We start from the raw sequence: 27,472 nt of genomic DNA, 5'->3' as shown, positions 1-27,472 counted from the left end.
CATCTGTTTGCCATTAATTTTATGACAAAGACAGTCATTCGAGGTAGTTTTGGTCATTTCAGGCAGCTGCTCCCTCACTGGGGTGTTTTCCATTTGTCAGTTTTCACTCCTTGAGGCATATCAGTCTTTTGCAAACTGGTACGACGAGGAGAGATATTTTATTCCCTCAAGGAAAAAGGACTTTCCAGAGAAAAAACACACATGGGCAAATACTTGCATGTAAATTTGAATACTTTTGGCTGTGTGTGTGGGTGTCTCCCTCTTTCTCTGTGTGTGTGTGTGTGTGTGTGTGTGTGTAGGTACAGCCGCTGGTGCAGCTTGCCCTCGCAGACCTCCTGGCCACTGTAATCCTCATGTTCAGCAGTGCCATGAACAAAGCTGGCAACCTCAGCAACAGTGTGCCCATCTGCCAACACACCCTGCCCCTGTCACTGGTGAGGCGCAGGCATCAGGCAGTCACACACACTCTGTCAAGTCACCCGAGTAATAAACCGAGGCAGAACTTTGTGCTCTTTTTTGTTGCGTCAATAAAGCGAAGCAAGGAGCAGCCGCGCTGTGTCATGTCCTCGGTCATGCTGAGGCCACCATATTGTTCCTTCAGACAGAAGCAAAGCTGCATATTTCATTGCAATCTACATTTTTCAAATGTTAGATCATGAACTATTAAAATGATCCTGTACACTGAGTTAGATATAAATCTTCAATCTTCCGTAGTCAAATTTTATTTTACAATACTTGGCACACAAGGGAATGCAGGGTCTTATCAGTGTGCAGTGCAGCAGAGCAATAAAACAAACACAGAGAACAATGTAATGTTGGAGTTACACAAGTTCAGGAAAGGGATTTCTTTCAAATGCAAGAATAAACTGCTCCCCATTGTCATCTTTTAAAATATTTTTCTGTGTAAATATTTAAGCTAAATTGAAACACCTGATGATGAAAGTTACATCATTCATAGATGAGATGATTTGTCAGTCTATGTTGAGAATTTACAAAACTGGAGGTGAGTTAATCTTGACCCTGAAAAAAAAAAAATAAATAAAATAAAATAAAATATATATATATATATATATATATATATATATAACAGAATTAAACTGCATTTATTTCTTTATTTGAATACAGAATCAATGCCCTTTAATGAAGGAATGAAGGGGCAACAACAACATAATAAGTCGTTCATTTTGGAGTGCACACTTGAACGCTCATCTAAAAGTTGTACCTCATTTTTATGGTGCAGATGAGAGGATTGCCAGATTGACTGCTCCTTGAACACACTGTCATAAATCAGCTTTCTGTATAGCAGAGACTGAGTTTCAGCACAGCAATACAAAGCATCAGCTGCTGCTTCTGTGTGTCTGTGTGTATGTGTGTTGGTGTATGTCTGTATTAATTTACCTTTTTCTGTTGCAGACATTTTATTTTATTTCATTTCTGCTGGGGGCGGTTTATGCGTGGAAATCCAAGAATGCAATTCATGGATGGAGAGCAAGACTGGGGGAGGATGAGGGGGAGCAGGTGAGGACACGCATCCATCATGTCATCATTTGTGGATTGTGCAAAAGCTTGCATGTCTGATCTAGCAATGTGTATTTTTAAAAAAATCCCCTTCCTCCCCTCTCTTGTTGGTTTACAGACTCAGTGTAGAAGATCAATGGTAGCTGTACCTGTATATGCCATTGTGTGGTATGTCATTGTCTATTTAAACATTCAGTCATTCGTCCTTTTAACCTCTCCAGTTGTGTGAATGCCATCCGTGATGATGCTCTCTGTCTCTCTTTCTCCCTCCCTCTGTCTCTCTGATATCACAGGTTCATGCCTATTGCAATGTATTTCGTATATATTTACACTCCTTATATGACAACTGCTTCTCTGATTCCAACTGATCTAAATGGGATGTCCTATGACAGAATCAAATATTGCACCAGGTGAATATGCACCTTTGATGTCTTACTTTTTTCTTGAAAAAAAGTCAAATTGATGGAATAAAATGCACAAGTCTCTTTATGTCTTGACCTTTTGGGCTGTCATTTTCCCCCAGCTGCTTACTATTTTTGCATATCTGGAGCGATTCCTGCTCGGATGCTGTGAGTACAAGAAATGCAAGGCAGCTTCAACCTCATGAGCAATTTGAGAAACAAGTGAAAGATGTGCCCTTGTGTTAACGTGGCTGTTTTTCCCTCTCAGGAAAAATACCATGACACCTTCATCCGAGGTTTTCTCATCATCATTGTGATACTAGTAATGCTGTCTTGCTCGGTAAGTCATTATTAAGTTGGTTTATGAGAAAGCTTTACTGTCTTGCCTTGTAATTTTACTTAAAAAAATCTGTGTAAATACTGCTATTAATTGTTGTACTATTACGATTTAGGTTAAAAAGTAAGTTTGTTTTATTTACATGTGTTACACTGTGCAATTGTGTAGTTATTCCCATGGTTCCCGTTGCAGGTAATTTACTATAAGATTGGCAGGTGGTATCAAAGATATGAACAGGAGGGACTGTTCCCTGTGGAGGGAGATGGACGTTCAAGAAGGAGATTCAAAAGAATGTTATCCACAGCACGTAATATGGTGATAGTCATCTTTATCAGTTGGGCACCAGGTACAAACTAATACACACCCACTCACACAAAGTCTCACAGGCACATGGAAGCTTGGATAATTTAGCTTCATCTAGTTTAATCAACATCAGATTAACAGTTATGTATTCCTTGCTCCCTTACAGCTCTTGTTCTAGTTGTCCTGTCTACTCTAACTACCTGGACAAGCATCCAGCAGCGCAGTCTGTTTGGCTTGTATTTCCTACAGGTATGTTTCAGAGGCACAACACCTGATTTCAAATGATTAAGGAATGATAACAGAAAATGCAATCTGATTCTTTTATGATTGGGTTGCTGGCTATGATATATAAATATATATTTTTGTATTTCAGGCAGTCACTGTGTCGCTGCAAGGCTTCCTGAACAGCATGGTTTACGCCTGGAGACGGCCCAACTTTACGGCGGCTGTTCTCGGGGAGAACACACCCCTGATGGCACATGGCCACCAGGCCTTCTTTGATGAATCTCTGATCAGCACCGCTTGATTTTTTTGACCCATGACCCTAAACACGCTGGGAGGCATTTTTGTGCTGTGGCGCCAAGACACTGGCCTAAAGAGGACCATCTCCTCTCTACACACTTTCCAACTCTGGGAATATCATGTTATCCTGCAATCTAAATATGGACAAATACATTCTCAGTGGAGGAATGGAGATGATAAAGAATGGAGCGATGGATGAAGGACTGACTGTTCACCAAAGCAATGTCTGATGTGCTGCTTGATATTGCAACTGCTGATTTTTTTTAATTTTTTTTTTTATCTCAGTGAACAAATGAACTAATTTACGCCCAGATTATTTGATGCCTTAATGTGTGCAAAAACCTTTATGGTGTGCACAACCAGTAACATAACCTATGATTGGTTTGCATGTTTTGTATGTTTGTTTTGTCTTCATACTGACTTTGAACAATGTAACCATTTTGCTACCCACTAATGGTTTCAGTAAATCTGATCCTAAGTGTGTGGAACCATACTTTTTACTATGAGGACCCAAAAAAAAGCACTTCTGGCTGAATTGTAGTTCACTTTTTATTTATATGTGCACTATTACTGTACTGTATCCTCTAAGGTCCAGAGGATCTTTGTAATCACATTTTGAAGTTAATTTGTTTTTTGTCTTTTTATAAATATATATTTATGCAGTTTAATAAACAGCTGTTCAACCAGTTCTTTTCTCTCATCCCCCTTGCTGCACAGCTGACCTGCAGCACTCTACAGTTCAAGGCTAGAATGTGGATGAACCCGCCAGGCGAGCATGCCTCGCCATTATCATCCTGTCAGTTAATGAACTTGTGTCTCAGTCTCAAAGTGATATACTGTATGCGTTGGAGGAGCAAGGAGTGCTGAGTTGTGACACACGTGAGAGAGAACGCGATGTCTGCTCTCCCATGTACAGGTAATAACAATTGTTAAAGCTTCTTGTAAAAAAAAATAAAAAATAAAAAAAAAATAGGAGGTTATGTAGCTGAGGTCACTGGTTGGGCGGTCACGCATAGATGGGCACACAAACAAACAGTGCATGACATAATCCTGCTTTTTTTTCCAATGCAGTTTCTGGGGAAAAGTATAAATATGTTGAAACAAGGCAGACTAATGATTGCCGACTAGTATCAAGAAAATGACACTTGATTCAGGAAAATTCTGGAAGCAAATTGATTAGAAACAAGTGTACGAGTATCCCATCCCACGGCCAGACGGTTTCACTTTTTAACACCGAAAATGAGACTAAAGGACTTTGATTAGACTTGGATTGAGATTTGAAGTGCACACACACACACACACACACACACACACACACTTATTTTTGTTACATGTAGGGACACACACATTCACTGGCTTGCACACAAAATCATAATATAACATAGTTATGTCACAGTATCCCAAACCCCACCGTCATGTCTAAGAACGTGTCTCTCTGTGCAGTGACATGGTTTTTATGGCTGTAATAAGTTGCAGCAGGGGCAGGTGTAATCTTTGGTTTTTATGTAACTGACCACATGACCTACCCAAGAACCATCTACAATAAAGACATCTTATCTGACCTTATCTTAAGTTTATCTAAAAATGTTTTGTTATGACTGTGCACAGCTCCTATACTTTGGGGCACAAGAGGAAAATGTGGAATCTGTTCCGTCTGAAGTTTTGGTCACTTTTTGCCATTCAGGAACAAGGTCTGCCCCGTTTCAACCTGTTGTTTTTTTCCCGCTTCACTGAACAGAGAATAATGAAAACCATTGTGCAATAACATGTGTTCTCATCACAGAACCAAATCGTTGACTCGTTTTTTTTCCTGTCAAAAATAGCCTAATGCATTCCCTATTGACCTTAATTCAACGTCCTTTGAGCAGTCCATTATCTGTGGCGTCCTAGATATCACACATTTTCATGGATATCATGTGATATAAATAATGGGTGCGCAGTGAGGTGTTGCTGAAAAGGGACATGCACACTCAGCGGATATACACAGATGAAGATTAAAAAGGTGTGCAATGGTGTGTGTGATTAATACGCTACTTTCTAAGTTGAGGCAAACTTAAGAAAGCATTTGGATGGCACAATTCAAGTCACAATGACCCATTTACAGCATTAACCAGCTGCAAGGTGATTTTTTTTTTCAGTCACATGTATAAAACAGCCACCCAGACCTTTTTGCTTGAACAGCCTTGGCACATGTTGTTTGTTCCTCAAGGCGTCAGACTGAACCAGGTCAAAAACCATATGTGCCTGTCATACGTATGGCACAGCGCCGACATGAAGCCACAGGTAAACATGCTCATTTTTTGAGTCGGTGTGTGCGTGTGCATAACTGCTCCATTAATTATGTGCCCAGTGAGTTTTCTGAATATGATAAATGAACCGTACATTTTTGCTGACTAAAGAGGCTGCAGCTTAGATATGACTGGATTTTCGAATGTGCACTGCAGCTCTGAAGTTATCTAACTATTTTGGCATGCTGAACACAAAGCCGTGCCAGTTTAAGCAAAGCAGCACCAACTGTAATGCACACACATATTCTCAGGAGTAGTTTAGTTCTGTTTATGGGCACAAAGTGGACAAATTAAGCATACTGTGGCAAATATTACGATCTTAAATGCTTTGACTGCCTGACAGGATGTAAACAATTATCTGTCATAGAGATGTAACAAAGGTGTATGTGCATGTACATAGTGTTCGGTACACAGAAAGTCATCTGTGATCCTACAATACAACAAGAAGAAACTATTATCAGCAGCCATTCCCTTCCATGTTCAGTTCACCCATTTACAGCAACTGTTGTTTGTTTCCTCAATACTGACTGTTAATGAACAGCCCAAATAGTCTGGCTTCTGATGAGCTTTCAGTTATACCCAATTTGTTATACAGCCACCAAAGTGCAATGAAAGAAACACATAAATTTAGATTTTAAAAGTTTGTGGTTACACCAATGAGTCACCTGTTACAGACCTGGTACTTTTGGTGTCTTTAAATAAATACACTGGTTCCTCATTGTGTTTTACCAGCATGCCAGTGTGACACACCTTTTAGAGGAAGCCTTTGCACATGCAACTAATGCCTGGGAAGCAGTATGACTGACTGCACAGCTGTCAATGGGAATTTCACATGCCAGTTTGAACAAAGCAGCACCAATGTTAATACTAGGGATGGGCGATTCCACACTTTTAGGATTCAGTACGATACCGATACTTTTTCTTGCATTTTCATCGATACCGATACTGATACCGATACTGATAATTTCTCATTGGCATTCATTTTTAGTACATTACAGACAAATTACATGACAAACCATTTATACCATATTTATTATGGTCAATACATAATAAAACTAAAATTAAAATAAATAACATAAATATGAATGAAATAAATTAAATATGAACAAAAATTTGCACATTTTCACTGTTATTGTTGTTTTCTTGCACTTTTCTTGTAAAAAAAAAGAAAAGAAAAAGAAAGAAAAAGAAAGAAAGAAAAAAAGACCAATCTGCCAAATTCTTATTTGTTAGTATCGATATTTGTTTAAGGAAATTGATACCAAATGAGTAGCGTGTAAGTATCGATATATCGATACCACAGAATCGATACGCCCATCCCTAGTTAATACACACATATTTGCAGGAGTATGAGAAATAGCCTAGCGCTGTCTAAGTGCAAAAAATGCAGAATTAATACTCCAGCAAACATCTTTGAATGCTACCATTGCTTTACATACTGTAAAGCAATGGTATCTGTCATCACCATCCAGCAAAGGTGCACAATTTGCAAATACAGATAAACTGTTTTTCAATAAACTGAAGTTTATTTGTGGTCCTACAATGCAGTGGGAAGCAACTAAAATCAAAAGCCTTCCAACACACTCATTCACACACGTGCATCTGTATTTTTATGGCCATTACACGTGTAATGCATTTATATTTTAAGTTTCTGTTTTGTTATTTGTTTCCTCAAAACTGGTACAGTTAATGAACACCCAAGACGTTTGGTATCTTCAGACACAATAGTTATATCCCCTCTGTTATACAGCCCCCAAATAAAATGAAACTCACATAAATGTAAGATTTTAAAAGTTAGTGTTTACACGAATGAGTCAACTGTTATCAGTTTGGTACTTTTGCCACCTTTTATAGCTATATAGCCATATACACTGATTCTTTCATGTTTTTGTCATTCTCAGTTTCATGAGGGACATTCCTACCAGCATGTCAGTGTGACACATCTCTCAGTGAGCGCAAAACCATCAATGAGAATTTCACGTGACATTAAACATGCCACTCATGTGGATAGACAAGATGAGAACTTTCCTTAACAAATACAACAGAAATCTACATATTTAGTTAGTACAGATATCAGGACAACACTGTCGTCCTACACCAGTCAGGAAGTCCCTTTCTGAGCCAGTCAGAGCCAAAAACAGGTCACCTTGTATTGTAATTCTGCCTCTGGCCAATCAATGTAAGTTTGAATGCTGGACTGCAGAGGTGAGATGATGTGCAAAGTTGTTTTTCCCCCATAATCAGATGAGTGGTATCCAACAAATGAACCAAAAAATATAGTGCCTCTTCAAGCTGATAAGTACAATTGTAAAAAATGCCATGATGGCAACACCTCTTTCCTTACATTTCATCAAAATCTGATCACCAGTGTCCAAAATATTGTGCTTGACAGACAATTCAGTCAGTGTTAGGCCAATTATTGTAAATTTGAAAATTTAACAGACCAGCACAATGAAGTTTCATGAAAATTTGATAACAAGCATCTGAGATGTTGTGCATGACAAATGGACCAATGAACAGAGGCTGATTAACTGTTCCTACCTCGATTTCGAATGAACCAGATAAAATCTGAGAAAAAAGTTCTCATTATTCCATTTATATATCACATGTTCGCTTAAAGCATACATTCAGCACTGTAAACATTGTCCCAAAACACTTTAGGTAATGACTATTAATAATGGAATAGTAAAATCTGTTTTCAATTAAAATACATTGATGAGATTTACACAACATTATATGTCACTTTTATACTAAGGGCTATATAATGATCTCAAATAAGTTAACAGCAGCTGTCAATATTATGCTAAGTCAGCTTTTCCAGTTAATGTTTTCAGGTGTCAGAGAATCTAAACAGTTAGGATCTCAGATCAGTGCTTTAAACACCCTGTTCAGCAGGAGGGTGGTGTGGTGAGTCCAGAGGCTGTCCTTTAACTGGAAGGCCTGGTTTCAGGTCCTGGTGTGTCTTTGAGCAAGACACTGAATCCCTACAAGCTCGTGAAGCACAATGTCCTGCCACTGACGCTGTGCCCCACCCTCCCTGTGGGAGGACGCAAGTGAAAAGAGAATTTCTCAACGGGGATCAATAACACATCCCATTATTGTTATACAAAAGGGCTCGTGTGACATAGATCCTCTCTGAGATGTTAGATGAGAGTGAATGTAGTGCATGAGGAGTCTTTTTTCTTCTTCCTCTCTCCAGCAAATGTGTATTATTCTGCCCCTAAATCGTGGCACAGTCTACGGAAAGTCTGATCACTAAAACTCATGTTCTCCTGTTGCTTTAGTATTTACTGTATCATCTTTGCTGTCCTCATTGCAACTTTTCTTTTCAGAAGTCCATGGACAAGGATCTCTGCTGGACCATTTCATAGTTCCCTCTTCGATTTCCTGATCTGCGCACATACACATCATACCTTCCATCCTCCTCCTCCTCTTCTTCCTCCTCCATCACTCTATCCTGTCGCCCCAGTCCCCTATCCCCCATCCCATGATGTCCGTCCATTCGGCCTGATTTCATACTAGGCCAGCTCTTCTTCCGCAGGCTGCTGTTCAAGCCCCGAAAGGGAGGTAAGGCGCTCTGGAAGTCCCCTCTAAAAGCAGGGAACTCCATGGATCCTATACCCATGGCAGCTGCACCTTGATTGGGCTTGACGGAGTTGATGGAGGCCTGGGAGCCACAGTGGTGCTCATGGATGCAGCGTGAGGCTGATGAGGAGCGCCTGAGCGCCTGCAGAGACTGCAGTTCCTCTGATAACTCTCCAAGGTCCCCAGTCATTTCCTAAAAAGGATGTATCATAAGATTGCATTGTGCACAATTGCTACACATTGTATAGAACCATTAGAAAAGCAACACATACAACAAATAATGTATAGACCTAATCAAACTAACCTTGTCTCTTAGAGTAAAGAGCTCATAATGAGGAGGGTCAAAAACCTCCTGGAAGTCGGCCCGGTGGAACAGATTATTCTTACGCACCAGCACCTTGGAGGCAGGATTGAAATACAATTGGTTGCATAGCTTTTTTTTAAAATGATTAAGCCAAGGTTTTGTGGCATCATACCAAATAGTTTGTGGGGACTTTTCTGATTTACCTTTTTCCGTGGCTGTTTGACCTGTACCAAGATAGAGACAATGAGAAGCAGTACAACCACTCCTGTAGACACACCGATTATTGTCCCATGAGTCTTTGTGATCTGGTGAAAGACACCTTTGTTCTTCTTTTCTGGATAACAGAAACAACAGAGAGAAAATTTATGTGTGTGTGTGTGTGAGGGAGAGAGAGAGAGAGAGAGGGAGAGAGAGAGAGAGAGAGAGAGAGAGAGAGAGAGAGAGAGAGAGAGAGAGAGAGAGAGAGAGAGAGAATGAAAGAGTCCATCAGTATGTTGTCTTTTGGAGGCCTGGCTCTGTAGTCTGGCTGCGACATGTGTAAATACAGTAAATATAACAAAACAGAAAAAGAGAAAGGGAAAATGAAAGAGCTACGGAAAGTACATCAGTCATTTACTCCTTGAAATCCCTGTCCTGATCGACTAACTTTGTCTTTGGCTGCCAGGAACACTTCAAATCCTCCTTCCCTAAAAGTCAGAGCATTGATTTACAGCCGCTTCAATCAGCTGAAGAGGTACTTAACAGCCATTTAAAAGCCAAAAGGCCTCAAAGGCTTTTTAGTTGGAAAGGCTTCAGAAATGATGTGATCATGATGTTCCGGCCAAGAGGAAAAACTGTGAGAGTCTTTGATATCGTCCGGCACTTACCAATATGTAATATTTGATGTTCTAATCCTTTGAGGTGCAACTACGATGAATGTTTACATAGATGGCTCACTGGGATGTTTGGCAAAAAGGCGGAGAGAGAAGGCCCTGAGACTATCAAGTGAGTTTCCCATCAACAATGTTTGAATTACAGCCACAGATCCTCAAAGAGGTTCAACATAACAGGACGTTAGAGGACGGATTTTTTAGCAACAGAATGACAGACTGAAGTGGTACAATTACCTTTACAATTGCTTTCATCCCAGGGAAAGACGCAGTTTTGTATGCCGTTGCACACCAGAGATGTGTTGATGCACATGTTGCTGTGGCAAAAAAATGCACTGGCTACACAGGGTGCTGAAAAACACACACAGGTGTATCAGTAATCTGTATGCACACGGACTGACCAATGAACCAAAGCCATTAACAGTGAAGGGCAAATTAACTGCATCTTGATTAGACTTGTCATATAGAAGTCTACAATGCCAAAACAACATGACTTCACTCTCTGGAAAAAAAAAAAGATGCAGTGTTGAAGGGCAGCCACAGGAGGGTGCAATTACAAATACAATCACAAATCCAATCAAAGCAGCTGCCCTGTCTCTGCTGGGACCATGGAAAATCACAACGGATGACGGACGCTGGCAAAAAGGCAAAAGATCTGGCAATCTGGAAGTCAAACTCACGGTCAGCAAAAGAGGTGAAGAGCATCCGGAAACGGCTGAGGCGGCTTGTCTCATCTGCCCACATCCTAACCACGCCAACACCAGTGTCCAGCATGATATCATTAGCAACTGTGCTACAGAACTTGGCCTGAAAGACACCACACACCATTTTCTATCATACAAAAATTTGTGCATTGTCTCTTGGAGGCCCAGTTCTGTAGTCCGGCTGCTATATGTGTATGCACAGTAAATATAATAAAAGACAGCATGCATGGCAGGAAATAAACATAAAGGGACGCAGCAAGGGAGAATGATATACAATCCCAGAATATAATGCAATATGATGCATAAAAAAATACATCATAGCGAGGTGCCTCTGGGAACCACTTACCTTGAGGTCCTCGATGGCATTACTGCCGTCATACACAGCAACAAAGTTCTTCTTACATTCATTTGAGTTTTCCATCTGGTACTCCAAGAATCGCAGGTAGATCTGGAATAATAGAAGAGCACCGCATATTATATTTACAATTTACTCAGAGCAATATACTGACTTCTGTTTTACCATGAAAAGATAGAAGAGTCCCAGTTTAAATGGCTCATTGTATAATAACATCAGATACAAATAATTTCACCCCAGCTTTATGTGTGCTTATGCAGATTGCTGGATTCCTTTAAATGTTTGAAAATGTAAAGCACATTTGTCTGAGCTTTTTGTGATATGAATATCAAATCCACGCTTGCTGTTTCTTCATCACAATGCAAAGGATATGGCACTAAAATTACAATAGATATGGAGGGGATAAGAACACAGAGCTGTGGAGAATGCAGAACGCGCCGGCGGCTGAAAACTCATCTTTTGAAGTACCTTATGTCATCTCGTTCACACTGAATCATATCCTCTCTCCTGTACTCTGCAGAAATACCCCTCACACACACACACACACACACACACACACACATACACACTTACCTTACCTTAACTCTTACTTCTTTTCTTAGCACTGCTCTCTGATCACTCAATTTTCACTCTTACACGCCTTACGATTTGGTTTTGTCATTTTAATGATATAGGAATTGAAGGAGGCTCCCTGGATATGAGATTCATCCTGTTGCTAAAAATCTGAAGATGTAAAATGTAATGCTGTACCCTGTTGCTTTTCGGGGCGCGTATGGTCCAGATGCAGTCCACTGCCTGGTCCGGTCTCACCTTGTACTCCTCCTCCACCTGACTGGAACGGATCACGCCATCAGCCCCAGCCAGCTCGAACTGACAGTCTGACACACACAAACACAATAACAAGGGAGGACAAAGAAAGGGGAGATGGAGGAGAAAAAAGGAGAGGAGATGAGAAGAAAGTTGTACTGTAGTTACACTGCAAGAACAGCATATAAAGAGCTGAACATGTAACACGGAGGTCATTCAAGTGGGCTGAGCGCTGTGGCTGCAGCATACCTGGGATAGGATTTAAGATTCCTCCCGCATGCAGATGAAATTCAGGGTCTTTGGTGGAAATGGCAGAAACAGAGACTGACATTAGGTAATTAGGAGCTCAACATTTGATTGAAGGTAGATTTAAAAAGAACCACACCGGTGATTTCGAATGTTTGGCCCAAGTTTTCAAATTTTGAATTTTTGGAAGTTTGAAGTCTCTGATAGTTCATTTTCAGATCGCTTTTCAGGTTTTCAGATTTCAGGCTGGATAAAAGCCAGAAAAAATGATGATAAAATATGCCTGCTTGCTTTAGGAAAAGATTAGCAGGAAGGTGAAGTACATACAGTTTGTAGATATTACTCTAAAAATGCAAAGTCACTGGTATGGTCCTTTGAGTGGAACAGGTGAGCATTCACTGAGTATCACAGTGGTTCAGTGATCAGGGAGACAAAACCTTACACATAGGACTGAACAATTAATCAAAGTATCATTAAAACTGCAATATGGCCAAGTGCAATATCCAAATTGCAGGAGCTATTTTTTTCATTTGCATTTTTTCATAAAGGTATGTGTGACAAAATACCATTCTGAATGAAGCACTATGTTGCAAAATCGCAGTATTTTAATAATAGTGTTCAGTGAAAATGAAATTGCAATCATCTATAAAAAATAACTTTTAAGCTATTTCTTCAAGTGCTAGTGCAAAACTTTCTGGCTGACCTACACTCTTACCTCTGTGTGCAGGGGGAAAACTGAAGAGGGCATTGCCTTGCAGGGATCGATAAAGCATCACACTTCATTATGACTACCTGCAGTAAAGCTGTACTGGACCTGGAAGCCAGTCCCCTCCAGCTCCTCATCACTGAAGAAGCGGATCCACATGAAGCGTCCACTGGAGAGGACAAGTCCCGGACTGGCCGAGCCACAAAAGCGGTTGATGAGCGGTGAGAAGCTGAAGGGACCGTCCCGCACCTCGATGTGGTCAAAACGGCACTCAAATGATGCCTCAATGTAGAAGGTCTCGTCAAACAGCAGCTCTATCCTCTGGCGGGGGAGGGCTGAGGCAGGCAGGGCGGTGAGTAGGCAGGATAGACACAAAAAATGTATTATAACAACTCTTGACAGATCTGCCTCCCCTGTTACCAATGTTACTACATCCGCCTCTCCTACAATAGAGTTGATTCATTGTAAGGGATCTAATAAACTTATAAAAATGTACAGTGAGCTCAGATGTGTTGGGTACCTTCCAGAACATACAGGCACTCCTTGTTGGGAGGGTACGTGTTTGGGTAGTTTGGCGAGCTGAAGACTCCACCATCTGTGTTTCGTACCCAGTTTCCACAGTGCCGGGGCTGCGGGGTGGGCTTACCACCTCTGGGTGCCCCTCCTGCATCTGCATGCAACATGAGAATCATCACTTTACACACCAATATAACCTGATGCCTAATGGAGCAAAAAAACAAACATCATATTGCCATTTAATCTCAAACTAAATTACATGTATTGATTTAATATAGGCTTCAAAACAGCATAGTTAAAATATACAACCTACCTTTAGTGTTTTGTGCCAAAGCAAGAACCTCCTTCATGAATATGAAAAAAATCCAGACTAAAAATATGTAAATAAAGAGAGAGGAGAAGGGGAGAGTTAAGAATGAAACTCGGAGTGTGTCAGTGGGGAGACATTAGACTCGAAGGACAGATGAATTAGAATGAAGCTTAGCAGGATTTGTGTATCTCTAGATCCTCACGATTCCCAGAATATATATAATGTACTGTACATAATAGATCCATGGCTTGACTGTAAGAAAATAAGAACAGGTTGCCTCTGCCATCTGCTTGCTTAACCCATAGATTTATTTTTACATCTCCACTGTTTGTATAGCAGAGCGGAGGACAGTTGGTTTTCCGAGGTATAACGATTTTCCCAAAATGTCACAGTCGATGAGGTTGTGTAATGTCACCAAGCCTTGACAGTCGGCTGTCTGCAACGACGCTGCCTAAGGGGTCACAAATTTCAGGAGTTCATTTCCAGAAACTCCGGTGCCTCTTTCATTACACAAAACCTGAGCTAAATATAGAGCAGCTTACAATGGCCAAGCCCAAAGGCTCGAAGCCAATAAACTTTGTTTTGAGTTTTGACTAAAGTGGCATACTAATGCTGCTACATCAGAGACTGTGAACATCTACAAACTGCAAAACACACAACAGAGGTCACAAGCTAGGCTGTGGGGATTTGCTCCTCTGGTGGCGAGTGGTGAGAGAAAGAGGGAAGGGGTGACACAGGGACCTTGCATCATCGGTAAAACTGTGACAGAGACATTTTTCCAAACATAATCAAGGTCTACAACTGATTGGAAGTAGCAATCCCTATTTTCGTTGTAACTTGTTGTGCAATGACAAATAAAAACTCATTCATTCATTCTCAAATCAGAAATTGAAAAATGTCAAAGTGCTGCAGCCATTACTTCTGTCCATGAACTGAGGGCAAGCAATGGAAACATTTACCCAGAATGTATCAGTCAACATGATTGGCATAGTCCAAATTACTTCAATACACACAGAGTTCACTTGTTTTGGTCGGTGGATTCATTTGTTCACATTTGTTGTTTCATCACAGACGCTAATAACTTCTGCAGAGACTGGTGATGCTCAGTGTGTGGTGGAGAGTGAATGAAGACGCAGCGACCCAAATCCTCCGCTGTCCAGGCACTGAGCCACCACGGGGTGGGGGGAAAGGGGGTTAATGCCAAAATTGTGATCTTTTATTGTGGTGTTTTCATGCCAACATTGTTAATGCTATCAAACAGTGACCTCATAACTGAGAGAGGGAGAGATGATACCAGTCGCGAGCGCGACAGAGGTTTTTACTGCTTTATATTTTGCTGCCTTTTAAACAGGACTCTGGAGTTTATTTCCCAGCATGTCGACACTTGACTTATTTTAATTGTTCAGTTCCAGTTGGATTTGATTACTTTATGTTGGATGGTGACTACTTGCCTAATAATGCCTAATAATGGGGGATGCAAAAGGATGCAAACTGGCGTATGCATCCTTTTACGCACGAGTATAAAAATGTTCCCCTTGCTCACGTGCCAATATTCGTCAACATGCATGCAGCTGCACAATTTATGGAGTTTGTGGACGAAACAAATGTGAGTTGTCTGCCCTGCAAATCTGCTCCAGACGTCTGGAAAATCTGCAGATTATGGAGGATCGAAGCCATGTCCCTCTAACCCTAACCACTCTCTCTCTCTCTCTCTCTCTCTCTCTCTCTCTCTCTCTCTCTCTCTCTCTCTCTCTCTCTCTGTGATTTAATTTCAAAAAGGTAGTTTGCATATGAATTGTCAAACTTACCTGTATGCATGTTGTCCGCTGGACTCCGCTTTATTTCAAGTTTACCAGATGTGTGCCTCTCACACCTCGCTGTCCGCGTAAGCCAAAAGATTGAATTGTAAAATCCAACTCTTTTCGTCTTAATTCCACCGGTCAGGATGCGAGGTTACGAGATCCCTCTGGTGAAGAGAGCGAACTAACTTCTGATTCATCCTCTGTCTTTTTTTCTGTTGCAAAAACATTTATTGCAGTTGAAAAAAAAAATCTGATGAACACAATATTTTCGTGCGCTTTTCCTGCAGAGCGCAAGTCTGTGCCACTGATTTGTCCTTTTCAAATAACTGGATGATCTGTCTGCAGCCGCTCTCGGTTTTAAGATTGGGCTGAGTTGGCGCGAGAAGGGGAAGAGCTAATTGCGCATGTGCACCATCTTTCTCAGTGGCTTTGATGAACCATCCTCTCGTGTTTGGCATACCATTGAATTTAGTTTTTAATTTGATAGAGGGTATCCAGTGGTCAAGCAGTCCATTCTCTTTCATAACACACACACACACACACACACACACACACACACACACACACACACACACACACACACACACACACACACACACACACACACACACACGGCCACCTGTGCCAGCCATGGATTGGGCATAAATCAGTGGACTCAAATCCGCTGAGTGGTCTCTGTTCTGCATTTGCACACTGAGCAGGCTACATCCCCTGTTGTCTTTTCTCATTTCCCCCTAAGGATATGTGCTTCACCTACAAAAGCTGGCGCTGGAGCTTGTGGGGAAACCATGAAAATGGAAGTAGAGGGATGGTGGGATGCAGATTTTCCTTTGATGTGCTGCCTTTTAACAACAGAGCTGCAGCTGATATAATCACTGCAGAGCAGAGCCTTGGCTTTTGGTGGGTGATGTAAGGATCCAACTAGAACCCGATGACACCCTCACTTTGACAGATGCTAGAGTGTAAATAAGACTGGCACCCTGGTGAACCTCAGCCCCCCTCGTCACACACACTTGCTTGCATGCACCCTAACCTAACAGGACTGGCTTGTTTCAGAAGCTAAGCTTGGCTTGCCCTGGTTGGTGATGGAGACCCAGTGGGAGGTTTTAATTCCTCTGGCCCTTAAGAACCCCAAAGACTCTGAGCAGCAACCTTCACTTTCCTCTGAACAAGCTGCCATTCTTCAGATGAGAAGCATAACCAGTGAACGTGAAAATCTGTGGTCATGAAGATGCCATGACACAATGGCATGCCCAGAAGATCAACAATTCCTGGATTAACCTTGGATTATCAAATCATAATAATTAAGTGCACACAGCTGATGCTGTACTCAACTGTAATAGTAGATATTATTAATGCGATACTGCACATATCAAGTTGCATGCTACAGTGGCAGTGAGTGACATGAGTTTGGCACAACACTGAGCACTTCAGAAAACACAATCCAGCCCACTGACTTTTTGTTTATTCTGGTGATCTCGCTCTTATTTCCTTCCTTTCATCTTTCCTGTTCCTTTATTATTCACAGCCGTAGCAGATCAGGAATATGGCAAAAATAAAATGCAGAAAATAAGACAGACACAGGAAGAACGGTAGCCAGTAACTGTCATAAACAACCAGCAAAATACACAGCCGCACACAATCCCACCAAGTCCAGGGGCCATCTTTTCAACGTCTCAGAGGCCATCTTTATTCAGTAAGGTGGGACCAATTTCTCTTTAGAAGTAACAACCCCGGGGTAGATTAATTCAGCAGGAGACACACACATAAACACACTCATCTGCGCAATATATGTGCAATCATAAAGTTGCATCATTTGGGCCCGTGCTGAAAACAAGATTATTCCCCCAGATTGATTAAAGTGGAAATGTCACCTCAGAGAAACATGAATCATTTATATATTAAGTGTGTGTTTGGAGGAAGTGCTGATACAGTGTCTTATCCTGTGCTGTGTGACTGGTCCTAAAAGCAGCTTCTATGAATGCCAGCTGTTACACACATGACCAGATGCCACAGTTGGCTCTGCTCACTGTAATTTGCTTCTCTCTCTCTCTCTCTCTCTCTCTCTCTCTCTCTCTCTCTCTCTCTTTCTCTCTCTCTCTCTCTCTGTCACTTATTCACTTGTAAATACCCTCTTGAAAGTTAAATGTATTGCTATAGCACATTTAAAACATGACAAAAAAAAAGAAGCAACAGAGATCATGCATATACTCAAACAAAGATCAGGTTCAGATCAGTGAGAAAAGTATAAACAACCATTATAAAAGCACATTCACAGGCAGCAATTTCTCACAGGCAGCTACTCAGTGGAGGCGGCAGATCTGATGTGATGGGGCAGATTGTACCACATTTGAAAAAGCCCGGAGCTTGCGGCGAGCCCAAGGAACGACCAGAGGTGACTGTTTGGAGGATCTGAGCGATGGCATGTGCAGAATTAAAAGGTCAGACAGGTGAGGGGAAGCCGATCCATGAATGTTTAAAAAAGGGATAAGACTTTAAAATGAGCTCTAAAACCCATGCACAGACCTTTGTTTGCTGCTCATCAAAGGTGCTAACCTCCATACCTGTTGCCATGGTAACCACAAAGGAGTTTTACCTGCTACTTCTGAGGCAATCAGGGGGGCTAGGAAGCAGAGGTTTGGGATTTGGGCAGAGACAGGGATCAAAGATGAGAAAAAGATAATACATCTCCTTGTCTTCCTGTGGCACTACAGTTGGAAGGAAGCTTTGTGGGATGGTAATTTGAGCCAAAAGAAAGACGGCGCTTTTTTTTTTTCTTCCATTTTGAATCACCGTAATGAAAGAAAAGCCTTTGTTACATTGTGATGTCACTGATGTTTCCTGCTCCTTCAACTATGCACTATAAAATACCCCAGCACTATCTTTGAGTGAAATGTGCTTTAAAATCCATTGTGTGTGTGTGTGTGTGTGTGTGTGTGTGTGTGTTAGTGTGTGTGTGTGTGTGTGTGAGTGAGTGTGCGCGTGCATGTGTGCGTGCATACTCAGAATCCAAGCTAACAGACATTTCACAAATTGAAGGAAAAGGGTATTTTCTGATAAGAATCCAGTGTTCCCAGACAAACTGTTTTGCTGAATTGGATCTGTATTGAATGAAAAGAAAAAAAATATTTGCAATTGCACTTTCTGCACTTTGCTGAGAAATGCCACTGAAGCTACTTAGGAAACAAACATTATTTCCCATAACATAGCGTATTACAAGAGTTTGAGTGTGAGGATGCACAAACTAATGCCAGCCATCAGAATCGATTTTGTCTATCAGCATAACAAAATAACAGGCAAGTATCTGTCCTTCCTGGCGGACATTACAAATTTGAAAATGTGCATTTTTACTGCAGCTGTGCCTGTTTTTGATCGTATTGTGTCTTTGCCTTTTCAGTGATAGCAAAGATGCACAGTGGGGACTGATGTGACGGCACAAGAGGAAAATAAAAGCTTGTAATAAAAAAAGCAACTGTGCAGCAGAACATCATCTTTATTCCAATCCCCCAAATCTCCAGCATAAATTGATCCCCAAAAGCACAAATACATCCCTCTTTTCACAAAGAGACTGACACAGCTCTAAAGTAGGAGCCTCATGCAAAAGTATCAAGAACCAGAAAAGAACAGTAAGCCGAGATGTGAACATAATTAGACAACATCTTATCACCGCAGTATCACCGAATCATTTCGCAAAATTGATGCAGAGCCACCCAGAACAGAAAGTACCCTAATTCCTGAGTAAGGTACAAGACGCAAATCGGTGAACAAAAGTGGGATAGGGAAGGGAATAATGAGACTTTAGGTGTTCATTTGCTGGGAGAAGACTGTAATTAGCATTTTGATTGAAGTCCTAACCAGGAAAATGATTGCTCTTATTAGTGTGTGCTTAAGGATGAAATTAACATCTTTAATTTGGCACCGTCTATGGGTCACTGAGCCAGGTAATACTTTCCATGATTTCTCGCTTTCACGACTCCTTTCACCCATTGTAAAGGAGCGTGTATGTGTGTTTTCAGTGCATGCATGCTTGATTATTTGTATGCACGCATGTTTGCTTGTGTGTGTGTGTGTGTGTGTGTGTGTGTCTCGTGGCTGAGAAAAACTATGAGCAGCACAGGCAGTGTCACCCTCAAGGTCATCGATTACACAGCAAGAAGCTCAACAACTATATAACAATAGGGTTACGAGGTTGAGAGATCCCCGGGGTCCTTTAACTATCTCCAAGTGGATTACTGCCATATTGAGGCACTATCTGGACTTGGATTCATGACACTGTCTGTTGCTTGATCTGCTCGGTGCAGTAAAGGATGACAGATAAGACAAATTTAGAAAAAAAAAAAAAAAAAAAAAACTTTTATCCGCTTGCAACGAAAAGTCATTATGATACCGCCAAGAGGCTGTGACTGGCAGGAAATCCCTGTGGATTTGGCCTATTACAGCACAGCTGATGAGGAAGTGGGTCTACAGAACCATTCCCGGTTTTATTAGAGTGGAACAGATGACTGTGTGCCAGTGACTTCTCGTTAATCATCACATTGACTTCGATGTATTTTTTGTCCTCACACACCCAATTAAATGAGGCGTCGTTTATTGCTGTTGCTCGCTCTGTGGGTCTTTGATGGTACAAGTGCAGATTAAATCACAACCAATCACCTTCATGACCCCAAAATCACTGGTGCATTAACCTTGTAATAAGTATTGTAATGATGCAGGCCTAAGTACTTCATATACTTTTCATTCATTTGAACTCTTAACGATGTGTCATATTTTATGAGCTTATCTTGTATTTTAGCATGTAAAATCAGATAAATATAGCAGAGTAAAACGTATTTTCATCCTTTGTATGTTTGACAGTTGCAAATATTCACTCAAATTACAGATCAACATCATCTATACTGGATAATTTCATTTTTGTGTGTGTGCAAATAGTTTTTGCTTCAGACAGCTCCTACAGTAGCAATTATAGACTTTTTTGTGTTTGAGTGCCTTAAAGCTGTTCATCGAAATATTATCTATCTCTATATCTATTTTTATTTATCAGTGACAAGAAATTGAAGTCATAGTTTCTTCCTTACGTTATATTCCACCTATCAGACAATTCTTTGAGCCAGAGCTATTGAGTATAAATACAAATAACCTGTTCCTGGATAGACTGAGCCATATGTGATATCAAGGAGCAGGGGCAGCTGATGATAAGGTTACATTCGTATCTCCAGCCCATATGACAACAGATTAGACAAAGAGATTGGATAAGACAACCTCATTAGTCAAATGTCAGAAAAACAACCGGGTATAAGCCATCAAACTGACCTGTGGTCAAATCTGTTGTAAGATACAGTCAGAGAATGTTGGTTACTTTGATATTTTTTCTTGTTTTTTTCCCGTGCCTGTCTCTTTGTGAATAAATATTGCTTCTCCTCCGGCCTGCACAATAATTATAATCCCTCTGTGCTCATGTCCTGCTATTGCGTGTTTGCTGTACTGATGTAAATGCTCGTCATATTGTTTGTTGCATGTCATGTCCACCTTGTAGCTGAGAGCCTCCCAGCACAAAGGCAGAGGCAAGCACACACACACACTCACACACACACTGCACACATGAGGTTTTTTGTTTTTCTGTCAACTCCAAGGTTAAGGTTATGATTTGGCCGTTTGCGAACTTTCAGTGTCACGCAAAGGGAGAAAAACTTGAGATTGTATCTCCCCGCTCCACGCGTGTCCCTCCTCTCTCCTCCTGTGTCTCCCCCTTTTGCTTCTCTTGAGAGCTACCCTAAGCTATGTGCATGTGTGTGCAAGCAAATGTTTTGAAGGGAAGTGAACATGGGTTTTTTTTTGCTATTCAAGATATGTCGCCGTGCCCATCTGGGAAATCTTTTCCCTGAGGCATTTTCCTTATTTTCAAAGATCTTAAGTAGGCCAGAAATGAAAAATTCTTGCAGCACAAAACTGAGAGGAACCCAGTCACTGAAAGCCATTTTTGGCAAAGCAACCCTGAAGTGAAACTAATCAAATATTCATTGTTGGAGAGCTACAGAAAAGGGATTTTCAGATCGTGGCAACCTGTTGGTTGAACAAACTGACATATGATCTATGATATATGATTTTACTTCAAAAAGAAAACCTGAATTGCTGCTTAAAGTAATAAACAGCCACTTTTTCCACATGAATAAATACCTGTTTTACTACTCTGCTATTTCATACAGTGTTAGGTGGGCCATTTAAGGGAAAAATCATCTGGTAAATTGAAGTTATACATTCTACTTTTGGAGAAGTCGCAAAAGCAGTTTGTTTGGAATAAATAGAAGAACTGGATACTTACTAATAATGGCCTTACACAAAAAGATGAGACACAACTGGTGATACTGTTTGGCACTGCCTAATGATCAGTGCAAAAATGCCACAGCTGTGACTTTTTAGCACCAAAGACATCAGAACCAAAGACATGTTAAAGTAATGTAAGAAAAACATATGTAAACATATATAAATAGTGCATATTTGCAAACACATTCATTCACATTGTCTTTGAGGATGTTTGCAACTATTCCATTTGTAGAAAGGAGAACCAAAGGGGAACTAAAAGACCCTTTTAAAGTGACAAATGGCTTTCTCTTGCCCTTAAGGTGTGTGACTGAGCGTGTGAGGCGAGCTCAGATGGCTCTCTTGTGTATTGCTATATGAAATCTTCCTCTGAAACTGGCTCCTTTCCTGCTTACATGAGGCAATGTCATTCATTGCATCCGACAGAAAGAAAGAAAGAAAGAAAGAAAGAAAGAAAGAAAGAAAGAAAGAAAAAATGAATGAATGAATGAATGAATGAATGAATGAATGAATGAAACAATGAACCGAACAAATAAACAAAGCATTTATTAGATTGGTACAACAGATCCCAGATTTCATAACTGACACACATACACACAAGCATACAGTATCAGTCTGGAACTTGAGCACACACACAAATACACAAGCACTGATGTGATGCTGTGAAACATCTGCCGTGAGATTAGAAAGTGTCTCCCTCAAAAGAGAAAATACCATTTCCGTCCTCGCCAGTATATCTTCATTAAACTTAAATGCACTCACGCTGACACTTTCTACTCCTCGTAAAGCTTGTGCGGCTGCGCCATATGGCCAATCACAACAAGTGTTCCTGGGACAGATGGCCAATGGTGATGACCCTTACTCAAAGCAGGGTTAAGCCCAGGAAAACAACCAGCAGATTAGTCTGGTTCTCACCAATTAGGGCCCTCAGAGCAAGAATGATCTAGCAAGAAACACACAAATGAGAGGCAAAGAGGAAGCTGTGGACAGAGAGAAGGTGGATTATGTGAAACCCAACACTGTCTGACTCGCAAACTAAAGATTTGCGAGTCTGATCCAGGGGTCATCTATGGGCCAGACATTCTTATGTCATGTTTTTTGGACAATAGCTGCTCATGTCTGGATAGGTAACGCACCAGACCGAGGCAGAGGATAAAACAAGATTTGCAGAGCATGCCCTGATAAACATCGGTGGAATTTGATGTGATTAATAGCGTACTGTACAACCCCAAATGTTGTCTATGCCCCTTGAAAATGGGACTAGACATCATAGTTATGTATGCCACAAGAAATGAGAATCTTTCCTCTTACAGCCCTTACAGCAGAATTACTGTGGGGTGAGATAAATGCATGTGGGGATGTTTATGAGCCATTTTGTCTGTGTTCAACCCACAAATTTGACAGGCGAGAAAAACCGGTGACAAGCTCCTCTCTACCAGCAAACATAAATCTTCTTAGCTCAGTCTGATCTGAGAGTATGGCAGCAAGCCCGCAGGAGGACACGTCCCATTACACTTTAGGGTCTTCAAAGATTTTTTTTTTTTTTTTTCTTTTTTGGTAGTAATTACATCATTTACATAATTTTAATAATGTTGACTGATAAATCATTAGACACCTGCAACTGGTGGACTTTTGCCTAAAAAAAAGAAGAAAAAACAAACAAACAAAGTATGAAATGTGAAGATGTAATTCAGTAACAATTCAGTCAGCAAAAAAAATCTCATTAACATCTGTTATTTGGGTTGTTTTTCTTGAAGACACCCATAAGCAAAAGGAGTGGGACATTTTGTGCATTTTTTTGTCTCCATTTGATTCCAGTTTAGTCAACTGACTTGTGATTACTTGCTGTTCCTAAAATGCACTGAGCTTGAGGGCTTTAAGGAAACTGACAGTGTGTGTGCTTCAGACTGGTAACATGCTCTTTCGCCTTGAGATTTTTTTTCTCCCTTTTTACTTTTTTTTTTTTAATTTAGTCAAATATACAAAGCTGGTCTTTGCAATCAAGGCCTAATCACTTGTGGGGATGGGGTGGGTGGGGGCTTTAGAAAATAATTAAAAGGCTGGAGAAAACAGCTTTGGGTACAAAGTGACAGAACGTGAAAGAGCAACACAAGGTTGTTTAAAAAAAAGGAACAAATGAGAGAAGAGGAAGGACAGAGAACGAGACACAGAGAGACAGAGAGAGGGAGAGTGAGAAGTTTGAAAAAAGACAAAAGAGCTTGACCCAAAAAAGCTGTGATTATAAACCGGATTTGCATGTCAGTAAAAATCATCAAGAAACAACAAGCAACTACAATGAGATGAGTGAGAGAGATGAATTTGGATAATCAGACAACATGCACTTTTAATAGTGCAGCTTATAATCCTGAATAAATCTCAGAGAGAAAAAGAGAGAGAGAGAGAGAGATGCTCTATTTCCAGCACCACAGAATTTGTTGAAACCTTATGCACTGCTTAACTAGGCTATATTGAGGGGAAAATAGTCACTTTAGGAAAAACATAAGAAACAGTGGCAATAATGTATCTTCAAAAATATTTTCCAAATCATTAAGTCCTATAGAGAGACAACTATTGCTATCAATATGTATCAGCCTATTTGCCATATTTTAGTCCCAGCGCTGTAATGGCTGATGCATCTCTGATAACAGCGGCTGAGTGAATGTGGCCTGCATGCGGAGGGGTGTGAGCTACACCCCCATTCTGGCACAGGGCACAGGCAGCAGATCCTCCTGAACATTGTTACAGACAGCAGCGTCACTGGGGAGACACACCAAACTCCAAACAAACACCAAACCCCCTTTACTCTTCTCTCCGTCTGATATCTTTACATGAGACAGCCATATACCACATCACCTCACGGTTCGGTTTGAACCTTGGTTTCTTGGCCATGGTGTGGTTTTGTATCATGCTGTAGCTTGAGAATAAACAAATAAATGAAAAACTGACTCAGATTTCAAGTTCCATTTTTAAATGCCTTTGTCTACAGCTGGTAGAAAAGTCAGCTTTAGGGGCTCACATTATTATTATCAATCAAAAGCAGTGCTGAATGTCCTCATTTCGTGCTCCAAAAATGTGCAAGAACTGTGTTGGTGGAAGGGAAAAAATAAATAAATAAATAAATTGCACACGTGCAGCGTTGTGAACTGAGGACTGCAGAGCTGCTTTTTTCCTTTTCCAAACAGGCAGAGTTCCTCTCCTCTCAGGCTCAGGAAGAGACTCCCTCTGCTATGAGAGATGCAGCATGCACACAGTAGCTTGACCTGCAGTTCACACACACACACACACACACACACACACACACACTGAATCTCCAATGGACACACACACTCATGAAAGAGTTGTGCTTGCATTTGCATCTTAAGCCAGTTCTAAACTAGGTGATACTGCCACAGCTCATTACACAGGGAGAAAACTGCACACCGTTTCCTCAAGAAATTAGACGTCTACTGCCACCTAGTGGACAAGACTGAGAAAAGCACCTGATATCACACAGTATTTATGTTCATTAAATACTGGAAAAAAAAAAAAAAAAAAAAAAAAACAAGACTGTGGAGCACTTTATTGTGTTTTATCCCACACTAAAGAGCCTTTTATTGATTGCATTAGAGGGTGGTGGACAGTGGGACAAGGTTGTTGTTGCTGTATTGAGCTGTTTTGTCCACTGAGTGGCGCTAGCGGGTTATTCAATTTCTTCCTGGTGTCGTCACATGACTTCATCAAAACACAAAACCCGGCAGTTTTGTTCTCCGCCTGGTCATGATCGATAAGCCATGCTGCTACTATAGAGATGTGCACACAGAAATAAATCCAACATGTCGGACAGTCGTCGGGTGTTGCCGTCCTGGATGGCGAACACGGCGAGAGAAAAGGAGCCGCCGAGGAGCCGAAAAAAGAGCAGAGTTGCAAGGTACTTAGCGTTAAAAACGGGACATATTCACTGTCATCTTGCTGTTGCTGATGTGTGGTATATCCTTTGACTAACCCACATGCCGCTGCTGTGTTTGCAGAGCCGCCTTCTACTGCATGAACGAGAAAGAGCTGGTGGAAGCGGCCGTGTCGCTCCTCACCGACGGTACCTGCAAACGCGTGGTTTCTCCCGGTGACCAGCAGGTGGCGCACTCTGTCCTTGAAACTCCGACTCTGCCTGTAATAACACAATGTCCCCGTCTCAAGTCTTACAAAACTGCACTCAGAGACCCAGATTCACTCGAGTTTGAACACAGAGCAGATCCGTGTACTTGATGCGTTTTAAATATACTGGGGAAAAAAAAAAAAAAAAAAAAAAGCCTTGTACATGTACCTCACAGTGTGTACAGATGTGTTCAGTGGTGGGAGAAGTTGTAAAAGTAAAATACCTGCATTCATAGCTTCACTTAAGTTATATAAGTGTTAGTGTTAGTATATCAGTGATAGTAGTAAATTATGTATTACGTATAAGGGTGTTTGTTAAATTGCTGGTGCATTAATCCTGTAACAAGTATTGTAATGATGTAGGTATAAGTACCCCATGTACTTTTAGCCAATTGTAACTCTTAATAAGGCATCATATTTTATAAGCTTTCTTACATTTTAGCACGTTAAACATTATTCTGCAAATTAACTAGTTAATACAGATATCAGATAAATATTGTGGTGTAAAAAGTACAATATCTCTGTTTTGTTGAGGACATGAAGTGTGTTTGTGCAGTGTTGTCCTCACTGTGAATGCCTCTCTCACACAGGTTCAAGACAAGGCAGAAGACACCAGCAAGAGGATTGAAGAGAAACCGTCCAGTTCAAAGCCGGTGACAGAGGCGTCGGAGGGGTCCTCGGACTCTGATGCTCAGGACACGACGTACGTTTCTGAAACAGACCTGGACATCACTGAGGTGGAGACGTTGCCATATGCAGAGCATCAGCAGGCTGGAGGTCAGAGGTCAGGACCTGCTCAGGATCACAGTCGTGTAGTAAACATTGAGAAAACAGAGGAAAAGTCACAGGCACCGGCCAGCACAGCAGCGGAGGACGACGACTTTCGGCTTGTGCGGGAAATTTTTTTCACCTGAGACTGAACTTTGTTTCATGCCACTAAAATGTGTGTTTTCAGCTTTGCGGTGTTTTGCACATCAACATGGAAATCTAACCTCAAGTTGACAATTCCTCTATCCTACTGATAAGAGGAATTGTCCTTCAATAAGGAGAGCAATGTTAAAGCTCTAGTTTTGGTAAGAATTTGTACTGCCGACGTGTCTTTGAGCAAGACATGACTGTATATAGCTGGCAGCAAATAATCAGGTAATGTCCTTAAGGCAGCTCTACATGTGGTCTCTTGGTATTAGATTCTAGCCTCACATCATTGTTCAGAGATGCCGAACTGTCCAAGATGAGAGGAATGGTATATCATTTGTCAATATTTGTTCTCTAGACCATATTAAAGTTTCTCTCCTGAAACAAATGATAAAACAGCAGTTTAAAAATATATTATATTTATTTATCAGTGTCTTTTCATTTTATATACAAAAAAAAGATAAACATCAGAAATGTCAATTCCCTTGAACAAGCAGTGTTTAGTCAGAGAAGGCCATAACTCAGGAAATGTCTA

At 40.9% G+C, this 27,472-nt stretch overlaps 2 protein-coding genes across 2 annotated transcripts in view; one reads left to right on the top strand and one right to left on the bottom strand.

Annotated features, from left to right (window-relative positions):
• LOC115360878 (transmembrane protein 116) overlaps window positions 1-3,658 on the top strand; it is a 5,267-nt gene extending 1,609 nt beyond the window's left edge. Inside the window, exons 4-12 of the mRNA XM_030054051.1 lie at window positions 300-434; window positions 1,414-1,518; window positions 1,637-1,686; window positions 1,812-1,928; window positions 2,042-2,087; window positions 2,188-2,259; window positions 2,449-2,602; window positions 2,726-2,808; window positions 2,933-3,658. Of these exons, the coding sequence (XP_029909911.1) occupies window positions 300-434; window positions 1,414-1,518; window positions 1,637-1,686; window positions 1,812-1,928; window positions 2,042-2,087; window positions 2,188-2,259; window positions 2,449-2,602; window positions 2,726-2,808; window positions 2,933-3,085 (915 nt within the window). The 3' untranslated portion in view covers window positions 3,086-3,658. The remainder of the gene's footprint in view (window positions 1-299; window positions 435-1,413; window positions 1,519-1,636; window positions 1,687-1,811; window positions 1,929-2,041; window positions 2,088-2,187; window positions 2,260-2,448; window positions 2,603-2,725; window positions 2,809-2,932) is intronic.
• A 4,171-nt stretch (window positions 3,659-7,829) lies between these two features.
• Window positions 7,830-13,835, bottom strand: neto2b (neuropilin (NRP) and tolloid (TLL)-like 2b; the record flags this gene model as incomplete). The annotated part of the gene is made up of 11 exons (XM_030053855.1): window positions 7,830-9,147; window positions 9,259-9,351; window positions 9,462-9,592; window positions 10,365-10,478; window positions 10,808-10,934; window positions 11,178-11,279; window positions 11,937-12,064; window positions 12,243-12,290; window positions 13,032-13,280; window positions 13,466-13,615; window positions 13,775-13,835. Coding segments are annotated over 11 exons (1,653 nt in total), but the record flags the coding sequence as incomplete, so codon positions are not given.
• Window positions 13,836-27,472: the final 13,637 nt, after the last annotated feature.

This window comes from Myripristis murdjan, chromosome 6 (genome assembly GCF_902150065.1).
Source record: "Myripristis murdjan chromosome 6, fMyrMur1.1, whole genome shotgun sequence".
NCBI lineage: Eukaryota > Metazoa > Chordata > Actinopteri > Holocentriformes > Holocentridae > Myripristis > Myripristis murdjan.
Note: the sequence above shows the minus strand (reverse complement) of the source record. Positions and strands in the feature narration are given on the sequence as shown.